Source organism: Aythya marila, assembly GCF_965140915.1.
Source record: "Aythya marila genome assembly, chromosome: 23".
NCBI classification, from domain to species: Eukaryota; Metazoa; Chordata; class Aves; order Anseriformes; family Anatidae; genus Aythya; species Aythya marila.
This window is the reverse complement of record NC_139064.1, coordinates 3,637,152-3,649,940: the sequence shown is the minus strand read 5'-3', so window position 1 is coordinate 3,649,940 and position 12,789 is coordinate 3,637,152. Positions and strand designations below refer to the sequence as shown.

The window sequence follows — 12,789 nt, the reverse complement described above, 5'->3', positions numbered from 1 at the left end:
AGGTCTGCTTTGCATAGCCCCAGATGTAGATCGGGTGCTAGATTAGAAACAAGGCTCGGTGAACAGGCAGGAATGATCGAGAGGAAGCCCTTCCCCTCCCGGATTCTCAGAGGGTGATGCCCTCGGCCCCACAGGATTTGGTCCGTGTTCATTTCCAGGGATTTTGCAAGCACAAAATTCCTCCCCCTGAGCCCCCCAACAAGCCACAGGGCAGAGCTTTCTGCAAAGGGGCAGAAAGAGCATTCAATGCCTCTCTTGCACTGAGACCATTTTCTTCCCCAAATTCAGACCTTTCAGTCCCCCTGGGGCTGAAGCAACCTTTTCCATGCACATTTAAATCACGTACACATGCACAACGCGGTGCCCCTGCTTTGCTTGCGCAGCCACGCTCGGTTCTCTTCCTTCTGCGAGCTAGTATGTAAAATTTTAGGAGTGCAACACCCGTTGGTATTTTACAGGCTGATCCTTGTTCTGCAAACACTATATAAGAGGGAGCCTGCATCCAAACACGTCCGGGAAGGCTGTGAAATGCCTTGTTGGGAGGAGGAGTGAGCCAGCCCCCCCTTCGCCTTCTGCCAGGCACCACGGAGGGCATCTGAGGCTCAACAGCACTTCTCGGTGTCACAGGTCCCCCAGCTGGAATACATTTGCATAAAGCAATTTCCTCTAACAAATACGTTCACACAAACCAAACGCAAGTTCGCAAATAATCTGAAAACATGGGGGGGAAAAAAAATTAATCAGGCGTATTTGTTACTACAAGTAATTCGCCCAGCTCTGAAGCAGCGAGGCTCTCTCGGTTCGACTTTTCGGGCACCAGCTGTAGGGGGCTCGGAGGGATGCGTGACCTCGAGGGCTCTGCCTTTACCTCTCACCTCGCAGGGAATTGGGAATCTGTGGACCTTGCAGCCACAGAAGTGGATCCCTGGGAGATCCACCTGGTTGTGGGCAGCGTGCAAGGCTTCGGTCCCAGCTGGAGGGGACATTCCCAGGTGCCGGTGCCCAGGGGTGTCGGACAGGTTGCCTGGTAATTCCCTGCTTACGTGGGGCTGTGTCTCACTCTCACTGCAAATCCTGCTCAGGCTACGTTAATCTGCGTGGGTGGCAATGAGCATAACTCTGTCCTAGTCAGGAAAGTCGGGTGTGCTTACACCAACCGGGAGCCTGGCTCTGTACCTTCAACGTGGATATTTCCCTCCTGCACCCTGCGCACAGCCAGCCCCAGGCAGGTACATCTCCTGCTGCTTGCTCGGAGCTCGCTGCTGGAGCAAACACGATCCTCTTGTTCATCCCCAGCCACCCCGACCTCTCTCCTCCACTGCCTCCCTGCTGGCTGCTCTGCTCATTTACCAGCCTCTGATGTTGCTTTTGTGGCCAGCAGCGCTCGCCTGCAGAGCCATGGCTTTGGGAAGAGATCCCAGCCTCGCTGCCACCTTTCCTGCACGCATTTGCTGGCGTTCCTGCCCCAGCGTGCTTCTGGTTTGTTCCAGAGAAACACGAGACGTGGGGGTGCTCCGGGGGAGTCAGCTCCCACCACGCTCAGCGCTCTGCAACCTGAGCTGCCCAGAAGAGGCCCCCTGCCATGGGTTTTATCCATCATCGCTTCGCTGTAAGGCACGGCCTGGGAAATCAGCGCAGCATTTCCCTAGGGCTCATCCCAGCAGCACCACGGGCACAGGCAGCGCCTCCTTTTCTCCTTTTTACCATCCTCGACCCCCCAAAAAAACTACACCTCCAACTTCTGTCCTTCCTAGGAGGGGCTGGCAGAAGGGGAAAGCAAAGGCGGTGATTACAGGAGCGCACAGATCCAGCCTGGACAGTGGTCACAGCTCCCTTGGCCATGCTGCAGGCTGATGATAAGTCTTCCTGGGTTTTAATCCTTCACATTTGGGGGCGATGCTCAAGGACAGGGCTCTGGGGAGCTGCCTGCCAGGCGCACACAGAGCATCTGTCCGTCTGTCCGTCCGTCCATCCATCCATCCATCCAGCTGCTGTGCCTGCAGACGGGGAGCCCACGGGCTGCACCAAACCTCTCCTTGGTGCCTAACCCCAACCCTTCCCTCTCTGTCCAGCTCATCCCTTCATGGAGAAGACCAGGCCAGGCTCAGATGTGGCTCAGGATCCCCCATCCTCTCCCCCAGTGTCAGGGATTTTGGTTCACGCCTCCAGCAGCCAGCCACGTGCCGCAGTCAGGCACAAAGATGCTTTCCCTGGGAGCCTTCTCCAGGCCAGAGGCACGGCAAAGCTCCTGTTGGTATCAGCACGGGGAAGAACGTGCACATTTTCTCTGATCTCTCGCTTCCTTTGTCTCTCACTCCCTTGCAAAACCCCGGGACTCGCAGGGCTGCCCGCCTTGATCTTTGGGAACAAGGCTGCCTTTGCAGCGTGTGCTCACAGCCACGAAGCTGGATGAAAAGGGGAAAGGCAAAGCAGCGACCTGACTGATCCTTCCTCCCGAAGCACCCTGGGCATCCCTACGGCTTTTACATGGTTTTGGTGCCCGATCACCACGGTAGCCAAGCGCTGTGCTGCAGGAGCATCCTACAACCTCAGCCCAAAGGTTGGCCCTGCCCGGTGTCCTGGCCCAGCCACTTAGCCCTGGCTAAGTTTCAGCCTCAGCAGCATCCTTTGACGAGGAATTTCACTGTTTGCACTGTAAACAGCGGGAAAAAAACAACTCCTTTTATTTTTTTTTACACTATAAACAGGGAAAAAAGAAAACAAAAAAAATCCCATCTTATTTATTTTGAATCTACTGCCCAAGAATTTCTCATAAGACCACCCACTCCACTGGCAAAAGCCATCGCTCCGCGTCCCCTTTCTGGGGTGCTGTTTTTAGGAGGCTCCCAAGATCTCCAGACTCGTTTCGGAGATCTCCTAAGCCTCCTCCTTCATCCGCAAGGAATTCCCACAGCAAAGCACTGCAGAGCACGGGAGCAGCCCCGGGGTGCTGGAAGCAGATCCCATTCCTGCCCCCACCACCCCTGACAGCCACGAGCCACGGGATGCAGAAGGACGCAGCCAGAGGTGCACAAAAAGAGGAGAGTGTTTCTTTTTTTAAAATTCTTTATTTATAAAAAAGTACATTTTTTTTTTTCCACAGCTGAGCCACTATTGTTTTTTTTTTTTTACAAGTAAAAGGAAGGGTGATGCAACACCCCGCCCACACAAATTATAACCATGAAAATGTCCCCCTGGACCCCAAACAAACAAATCATTACAAAGGATGGAAAACAAAAAAAAAAAAAACAACAAAAAAAATCATAAAAGTCCATTACATTATTATTATTTTTATTTTTTATTTTTTACAAAAGCACTTACAACACAGATTAAAAAAAAAAAAAAAAAAAAAGAAGAAGTGGGGTTGGGGCTGTTGGTCTGTCTGCAGCCTTTATTCCACACTGACAATTACAGCAAGGGGAAGAAGAAAACGAGATAAAATCACCGGAGTTAAGGAATCACGTTTAAAAAAAATAATAAAATAAAAAAGGCAAAAAGAAAAGAAAAAAAGCAGATCCTCAGCGAGAACACCTCGGCCAGCACCGGGGTGTGCCAGCGAGGATCCTGCCTGTTGCCTTCACCCCAAGCACATTTTGTGGCTCTGGTGATCTCCCCGTGGCACCGGGTGCCACCGCGAGCCCCTCACCCCCCTGCTTCTCCCCGTCCTGGGACCCCCGACCCATTTCGGACCCCCTTGAGCTTCGTGAAGCCGCCGGCACGATGCCCTCACCCACCTCCCGGCCTCTCGGCCATGGGGGCTTTCCCTCTGAGCTTTGAGCCCCAAACTGCCCAAATCCACGTGTGCGTGCTTGTGTAGGGGAAAGGCAAACAGCGGAGGAGATCTGCAGCCCCCTTTCTAATTGCATTCCCTTCTCTAATTGCTTGAAGATCAATCTTTTGAGTCTCTCTCTCTCCCTCAACCCCTCGGTGATTTGTGCTGAACAGTTGTGTTTCTTTTTTATTTTTTTTTGACTCAACACCAGGAAAATGGCTCCCTTTGTCCCTCGTGTCTTTGCAATCAATTTGGTGCTACCATTTCAGTTTGATTTTTTTTTTTTTTTACTAAAGAAATCTTCAGGTTTTATTTTTTTTTCCCCCTTGACTGAACGAAAACGATTTTACAACCGGGGGAAAAAAAAAAAAAGTAATTAAATAAGGGAAAATAACATCACTGGGGCGAATTGCAATGAATAATCCTAGACGTAAACCCCAGCAGGAAAACTGCTGGGGTGTCTGTACGTCAACTATAGGATCGTTTGGGGTTGTGACACCAATGTGCCAGCTCCTGAGCACGTGGAGGGAAGGAGCTGGGGCTCGGCTCTTGTTCATCTGGGTGAGCTCCACCAGGATGCCCGGGGGGCTCGGGGCAGCCCCCAGCTCCCTGCTCACCTCTCCTGCCTGGCTGGCTCCGGAGGTGCTCTCTGGGGACCCCTTCCAAACCCAAAGCTGACTCAACTAACGAGCTAAAGCATAAATTGGGGCATTTCCAGCAGCTCCTGGCACCTCAGCAAGGCAGGGCAGCGCCGTGCCCTCAGCAGGTGATGGGTGGGCGAGGACAGGGATGTGCTCGGAGGGGGTCCCAGCCTCCTGCCTGCCCTCGGTTGGGCCCAGCGGGGTTTTACACCTCCTCAGCACTTTTTGGTGGCAGGGGAGTGGAGGAGCAGGAGGCTTGGGCTTGGGTTTGGGTCAGCCGAGACCCTCCTGGGAAGCTGGGGGGGCTCATGGTGGGACCCCTGGTGCCCAGGGTATCACACCAGGGAATTTTGGCGATGCCCTACCCGCTATCTCCTCTTCTTCCTCCGAGCCCACTGTTCTCCGGAGCCCCCAGATGGGCAACGGACAAGCCAAGGGGGTTATATCCCCAAAACGACACCTCAAAGCGAGGGTAAGAACTACGGTGTCAGCAAACTGGGAGCAGTTTGGGGCTCTGAAATGCTGGGGAGGCGAATTTGCCTCCTAGAAGAATCGCTGCTGGACCCCGTGGTGTCCAATAGCCCCATATCATTTATTACAGAGGGATGGCAGAGATTTCATCCCCTGTGGGGGCTGCTTGGTTCTGGGGTGCTCCTGCTGGGGTTGGAGGGACACGGGAAGGTCTGGCCGTGTTTTGGTAAGGGTCAGCTTTAGGGCTGAGGTGGCCACAGGGCTTCCTGCGGCGCGGGGCTGTTCTGCCAGCAGCCAGGAAGCAGGAAAGCACCGAGGAAAGCACCAGAGGCTGCTTGGATCAGAGCTGAGCTGGACTCATCTGCGTGGGTCTGGCTCTGCAGCAGGATAACCGCTGGATGCTGGGGAACAAAACCCAGCGGGCAGGGCAGGAGGAGAAAGCAGCCCTGCTGGTGTTAGAGGGGCGTGATAACACAGCGCGGAGAACTGGGGGTTTCTTTTCAAACAAAAGATTTATTTATACATCCAATTAAAAAAAACAAAACAAAAAAAAAAATAAAATAAAAATAAAAAAAAAGAAGAAGAAGAAGAAGAAGAAGAGCGATAATCCCCAACCCAGTGAATCTGATTTGGATAAGGTCAGTGTCAGAGGGCCCGGGAGCCTGGAGTCCCATTTACCCACGGAGCAGAGATAGCAGCAGTCCGAGCCCCCATCCCAGCGCGGGGGCCCGGGGGAAGGAGGACGAGATCAGAAGCCCGGGCTCACTCCCTCCTGCCCCATCTCCCGAGGCTTTGCTGATCAGAGGGAGAGGACATGGGAAAAGTGGCAACCAAAGCAGGCCAAGCAACGTACCCACGGGCTCGGGCTGCTGCTAGAGGGATTAAGCGCCGCCCGCATGCTCTGACCGAAAGAAAGAGGAAAAAAAAAATAAACAAAATCAAGTGTAAACACATGACAATTAAGTCTTAGTGGTATAATGAAAGCACGGGGCCTGTCCCCAGCCCCTGCAGTACGGTGGGCAGGGGGGGAGCGCTGCCCCCCGGGTGCAGCCCGGGGCTGGGGGCTGCGAGAAGGGGCCAGGGCTGCTTCGAGCCATCGCAGGGGGGGAAAAAATAATGTCAGCAATAAATACTCCTCGTCTTTCTTTTATAAAGAACGCTCCGACAAAGACGGAAAATGAACAGGCAGGAGGTGATGGATGGGAGGAGGAAAATGGCAGCTCCGCTTCCCTGCCCTGCTATCAGCCCGCGCACCCGGGGCTGGTTTTGGGGCTTTCCTCCCCCCTTCTCTCCTCATTTTCCTTTTATCGAGTCATTCCAGCCCAGGAGGGGATCCCCCAGGCGTGCAGCGGGCGATGGGGACAGGCCCAGGCCCCGCTGGGAGCAACGTGCTCAGGAAGAAAAGTCCTTCCAGCCGGCCGTGGCACCTCCGTTTCCTTCGCCACCAGCTCCTCTGGCCTCTGTCCTGCGGACAGCCCGGCCGGCCCCCTCCCCGGGTTAAAACAAAGCAGAAAACGACAACATACAAACAAATTCCAGTGTTTCAGGGGTGCCGAAGTGGGAGGAGGAACCTCGGGGAGGGACGCGGGGCCGAAGGGCCCCCTGAGCTATGAAGACACGAACAGAGTGTAATATACAGGCTGGGCACCAGTCGTTAAAGCAAAGAGTAACACCTACGCCACCGACCAATACAAACACCACAGAAGGGGACGAAAATTTTCCAGAGAAATTAAAAAGGCAAAAACCAAAACCGAGAAAATAATTACCCGACCTCCCACCTCCCGTCCCCCCCTCGCCCCCCCAAAAAAAAATAAAACAAAAAAAAAACAAAAAACGATCCGTAAGCAAAGCTTTCCCCCCCCCCCACACACACACACCCCCCGTGTCCCCCTCCCCAACCCGCTCGCCAGCGCCGGAGCCTCCGAAGTCCTTGGGGGGCGTGCGGGGGGCTCGGGGGGCCCCCGGGGGGGCTCGGCGGCGCCTCGGGGGGAGCTGGCGGGCGCGTGGCTGCGTGCGGGCGCGTGGCTGGAGCCGGGAGGTGAGCTACACGTACCACTCCTTTTTGGAAATGAAGGAGCCGTCGTTCTGTGACACCATGTTCTCGGCGATGTCGAGCTGCTCGGGGTCGTACTGGAAGCCGAGTGTCCGCTCGTCGTAGGGCTCGGGGTGCGCCTCGCCCTCGTCCACCGTGAAGTAAGGCCGCTTGGCGTCCTCCTCGTACTTGTTGGGGCCGCCCAGCTTGCGCTCGCCGCCCGCGTCCTCGTCCTCGTCTTCGTAGGTGCTGCCGCCCAGCGGGCCCGGCTTCTTCTCGTCGTCCGAGTCGTCGGGGTACTGCAGGTTTTGGGCCATGGGGGGGTGATGCTGCGGGATGCCGGCCTTGCTGTAGCCGTTGCCGTAGACGTGCTTCTTTGTGCTGTAGTCACCCTTGAAGGTGTGACGCCGGCGCCGGAGTACCACAAAGAGCACCACGGCCACCACCAGGACCAGCGAGACGCCTCCCACTATGCCCCCGATCACGGGGGTGGGGATGTTCGGCTGCACCATGGATTTGCGATCATCGATTGGAGACGGGGTGTAGGGAAATTCTGGGTAGGAAAAGACAGATGGAAGGGGGAACAGTGTCAAACCATGCGGAAACGCGCCCTCCCTCCATGCTCTCATTGCCTTTTTTTTTTTTTTTTTTTTTTTTTTTGGGTGGGGTGGGTGGGAGGGGTGGGAAGATGAGGGTAAGGAACAGGGAAGGGAAAAAGCAGGGAAAGGGGAGAAGGGTGCGTCAGAGCAGGGGTCGGGGCAGGAGCTCTGCCCCGGCGCGGGGATGCGGCCATGCCGTGCCAAGCTGCCCAAGCTGCATGCAGGAGCCCAGCAGGCTGGAAGCGGCGTTTCCCTCCCCACCCCTCCCGGTTCCTCCAGGCGTGCTCGGATCCCACACCCCCAGTGCCATCGGTCCGGGTGTTTTCCATTTCACGGGGAGCTTTCACGCGTCCCCACAGCCCTACGATGCTCCAGCACCGGGAGCAGGACCCCAAACCCACCCAGTGGTGGGCACCGAGCGGCTGCGGTGCTCCGTGTCCCCCTCCTCGGCACCCCAGCCCACCCTGACCCATCCCCGAGGGCAGCAGCACCTCGTTGTCCCCACACACACCCCACGGGCACGCGGTGATGCTCGGGGTCGGGGCTGGCTGCCCGGCGGCGCAGGGACACCGACCTCCCCCCCTGCGGCCGGCGCGGTGCCACGGCTCAAGCTAATCTTGTTCCAGCAGATACCCCGACCCCCTCATAAACAAACAATGCCAGAAAGAGTAGAAGAGATATGGGAAAGCGGCTCCCTGCTCTCTCACGCACTTTGAGCCATGCTTTTTGGCACGGATAAAGTCTGACCCAGGACGTAAGTCACCCTCCCCAGCCCTCCCTCGGCACACTTGACAGCCCCTGGCCAAATTCTGCTCTTTTTCTCCAACTGCCCGTCGAGCAGCGGTGACCGGGAGGCTTCAAGCACCAAGTGGCTGTCTCTGTCCTTCACCTGCCTCCGAATTTCAGCAGCAGATGCCAGGTTAACACCCCCTGCCACCCCTAGGTATTGTTAAGGGGGGTCCCCAGGGCCCATCCTGCGTCATGCTGGTCATTTTGGGCTCTGCTGTGCCCGGACCCTCCATCCCTGACCCCCATCCATGTGGGCAGGGGGAGAAGAGAGGGACAGAAAGCCACGACAGCACGAGCAGACCACGGGACCAGCACCCAGCAGCATCCCAGGACCAGCAGCACGGCACCTGGGCTGCTCCGACCACCAGCCCTGCCCTCGCACACCGAGCTCAGCCCCCTCACGCTGCTCCCTCCACGTCCCAGCCCTGTCTCCCAGCCCTGCTCGGAGCCACAAGCCCTTTTATTCCTGCTCAGGACCCTCCCAACCCTCACTTTATACCCGGCAGGCACCGAAGGACCTCAGCACGTCCTCCACAAGAGCAGCCAGGATGGGCGATGGGCTGGGAGGGGTTGAAAGAAAGCGGATCCGGGGCTGGATCTGCTTTTTGTCCCCTCGTCACGGGCCTGTGGGAGTCTGCTGCTGGCAGCCAAGTTTCTGCAGGAGGGCAGGAAACCCTGAGCGAGGCAGAGCAGTGCAGGGAGCTGCCCTGCAGCACAAGGCAGCCCAGCCACGAAGGGAGAGGGGAGAAAAGAGTTTGCTTCCTCTCCGCAGAGGCAGTTCCAGGAGCAGCTGCACGTTTTGGACACGGGCTCTGAATCCGAGCAATCGCCGGCCTGATCTTTTTGGCACAAGCGTTTTGCTCGTGCCTGGGAGCTGTTTCACCCCTGCCTTTCCCGAGACATCACCCCAGCCACGGCACCGTGGTTTCTGCAGCGCTGCCTGGCCTCGAGCAAAGCCTCACGAGCCTGAAAGCAGGCGCCGAGCAGCACAGTGGGCAGGACGGGCTGGGGCGCAGGCAGATGGAAGGCTCCCTGCTGCAGCCAGAACCAGGAGAAAGATGCTGCGCAGGCAGGAGTCAGCATCTCCTTCCAAAGACAGCCCTCGGAGCAGGAGCGAGGGCATGCATTTCAGCACGGGGAGCTGAGGCTGGGCTCTGGGAAGCCAAAACCACATGTTGCTTCACCAGAAGGCTTGTCAGAGCCAGCTGCTGAATGCAAAGCCTCTCTGCCGAGCCAGCAAGAAATGTCACGTCCATCCCCTGCTAGTCCTGGCTGCCGAGGGCTCCGCTTCAACCACACGAGCATCCGCGCAGCATCCAGCCCTGCCCGTGCCAGCTCCCACCCCTGCCCTGCAGACCCCAAAGCCTGGAGCTGGAGGGGTGCAGGGAAAGCCCAGCGAGCTGCCCCACACCCCGGGGACGATGTTGGTGATGTTTTCCCCCACCCACAGCTCTGATCTGAAGCTCCGTGCACTCCTTCCAAAAGCTCTTGGCCCACTATCCCATGACGAGCCTCTTTATCAGCCCAGGTTGGAGGCACGAAAGGCAAGGGCGAAGGTTTTCCTCCCTCTCCCGTGTGTATTTATTTTCTCCTGCCCTTTGTGCTGCTCGCCCCTGAGATAACGCTCGCCTACGGGCCACCCCCGTGCCAGGGCCACCACCGCGGCCACGGCAGCCAGCGCGCCGCTCCCGGGCTTTTCACACCTTTTTCTGCTGAATTTATTTTCTGCTCAGCTCCCGTCCACGTCCTCCTCGCCGTGGCCCACTTCCCATGCCGGAGAAACCAAAACCGAACCGTGGGAAGAGAGGGGTTGGGCAAGTGGGAAGCCCGCAGCCCAAATCTCCCACCTTCCTCCCCAAACCGCGCTCCGAGCCTGTGGGACCGAGGGGCTCAGGGGGCGCAGTGGGGGAGCGTGGCCAAGCCTGGGGCGTGGGGGGGGCGGTCAGAAATGGGTAAAAAAAAGAGGAAAGAGGGATCCAAGGCAGGCCGAGGCGTGCCACCGCCGCTGGATGGCGGTGCAGACCACCGCTGCCTCCCAGCGCCCCTCTCCATGGCCTCTGGGCACCACCCCTGCAGGGTTGGGACAGGGACCCTTGGGTGCCCCTGCCCTGCCACAAGGACACCGAGGACACCGCCAGGCTCCTTCGTGGCTCGGGATGGAGCAGGTTCTGGGCACGCAGCCGCTGCCAGCAGCCCCACAAAGGGGAGGGGAGGCAGGGTGCTGCCCACCCGCTTTTCGTGCGCGGGGCGTCAAGGAGGGGGAAGTGTGGGAACAGGATCCCCCCCCCCCCCTTTTTGTGTCCGAGGGGTGCGTGAAATTTTTTTTTTTGGAGAGCGGTGCGGTGCCTGAGCGCGCTGGGGGCCCTCCATGTGAAAAATCCATTAGGAAGAGAGTCTGGAGAGAATTAAAGCCGCTGTGAAAAGCGGAGTGGGGAAACAGGAGACGGCGGAGAGCGGGGAGGGGGAACAAGCCGGGCTTTAATGCCAGCATAAAGAGCCTGTCCTCCTCCTGCTCCCCCCTCCCCAGCCCTCATAAAAACAGGGAGCGCTGTGTGAATAGGAATTAGAGCAGCAACACTATCTGCCCGCTGCCCGGCTCTGCCAGCTGTTGCTTTCAGCCCAGCTCCCTGTCCCCGTGCCAGCTCCCGCACGGCAGCTGGGAGCGAGGGGGCTGGGGATGGCCCCGGGGCTTCGCTCCCCTTCCCTTTGATCCCACCAGCATCGTCCTGCTCCTGCCTCCCCCAGGAGGGGGCTCGGGGGCTTCTCCCGCTGCTGGGAGCTGGCAGCACCCAGGGGTGACGACGCCGACCGTCCCCATCACGAGGGTGGCTTTGGAAAAAATACAGGTGTTAAAATCGCTCCTTTCTGTTCATGGCTGGTTTCCAGCACAAAAAAATAGGGAGCTATGCAGATCACGCCGCCCGCCCATCCATCCCTCAGCTACGGCTTTTTGAACCCGCTGGCCAATTTCGGTGCTATCTGATGGAGAAGGAGCAGAATTATCCCCACCACGCAGCTCTCGGAGGTGGGATCCCTGGCAGAGGTGGGACCTAAACCTCATTAGACATCAGAGAACCCACAGGGACAAGAGCCTGCTCCCAAGGGCAGGAAGGGCCCTGATCAGAAAAAAAAAAAAAAGAAAAAGGTATTTTTAGCCACCAGATTATTCTTCTATGGTATGCAGGAAAGGGTTTTACAAAAGCCCAGTGCTCATCGTGCTGCTTGGGTGTTTTATAAGGGGCTGCTTCCTGTGGGAACATCTCCTTGTGGAGTCACAGCCCCGTCCTCTTCCCTTCAATCAAGGGCCAAGGAGAAACTCAGCACCAGCCCCCGATGCAGCAGCAGCTGGTAGGGGCGAGCAGCAGCTCTGGGGAGGAGCAGGAGCCCTAAAACCAGTGGGTTCCCAGCTCCCAGCTGGCACCAAGCAAACAGAGTGGTTTCGTTTTATTATTTTTCGGAGACAGATTGCTGGCGGCAACCCATCCACGCCAAATTATCCCGGGACTTTGACCCGTTCTGCTCCTGAGTCACGACAGGGAGACACCTCAGCCCTGGCAGGGCTGGTTGGAGAACCTGGCAGCTTTGCTGCCCTTTTCCCTCTCAGCATCCCACCTCCTGCAGCGGGGGTGCTGCCTTCCCGTCCCCACGCAGGGCGCTCCTGCTCTCCTCGTGCCGCGGCGGCGCAGGGAGCAGAGGAGGCAGAGGGGGGAGAACAAACCTCTGGCGACCCATCCAGCAGTGCAGCAGCTGCCGCTGGCGTGTCAGAGGGTGACGGCTTTCAGGCCAGATGCCAAGCCAGCCTTAGGTTTTAATCTCCTGCCAGGTCACCTACCGCTTGTCAATCAGGATGCCAGCAGCCGGGGTGCAGCAGACGCCGTCTGGAGGGTCAGCACCAGGCAGAGCCCCCCCCATCCAGCTGCCCGTAGCCCCAGGGCTCCAGAGCTGCAAACCCCCCCCGAAATTTGTACGCACCCCCGTGTGCCCGAGGGCCAGGGCATGCAATAATCATGTCACGGGGCAACAAAAGCTGCTGCACCCCAGCACGTCCCCGAAAACACGTGCGTGCTCACACGTGCGCCGATGCTCACGCACGGCTGCGCAGCAGGGCAGCCCCGTGCCAGCGGGCGGTTTTTGGGGTCGCACAGAGCCGTGCAGACGGAGGGGAGCTCCCCTCCACACGCGTGTGCAAGCACTCAGGGCAGCCCCAGGCAGTCCATACCCCCAGCTTTTGATTATGTCGCCCTCCCGGCCGGAATAAAGAGCTACTTGTCACACTACATGGCTTGGCTGCCACTGACAAAGGTCCTGCAAGGCGGGAGAAGCTATTACAGGAACAGATTGCAGGAATAAAATATTAAATTTCCACTTATCCATCCCTTTAATACGCTCAAACTCCAGCAGAAGCATGCAGCCGTCTCCCCCCGAAATGAATCGGGGCTGACCCAGCCCTGCTCCTCCTCCCGGGGGCTGGGATGGAGGATGCTG

At 57.8% G+C, this 12,789-nt stretch overlaps 1 protein-coding gene across 2 annotated transcripts in view; it reads right to left on the bottom strand.

Moving 5' to 3' along the window:
- Positions 1 to 12,789, bottom strand: part of NECTIN1 (nectin cell adhesion molecule 1) — an 81,095-nt gene that overhangs the window by 23,492 nt on the left and 44,814 nt on the right. The window contains exon 6 of one of the 2 annotated variants that reach the window (XM_082778111.1): positions 6,738 to 7,469. The exons of the other annotated variant lie outside the window; for it this stretch is intronic. Within the exon in view, the coding sequence (XP_082634237.1) occupies positions 6,928 to 7,469 (542 nt within the window). The 3' untranslated portion in view covers positions 6,738 to 6,927. Of the gene's footprint in view, positions 1 to 6,737; positions 7,470 to 12,789 lie in introns of those variants that run through there. 2 annotated transcript variants of the gene reach the window in all.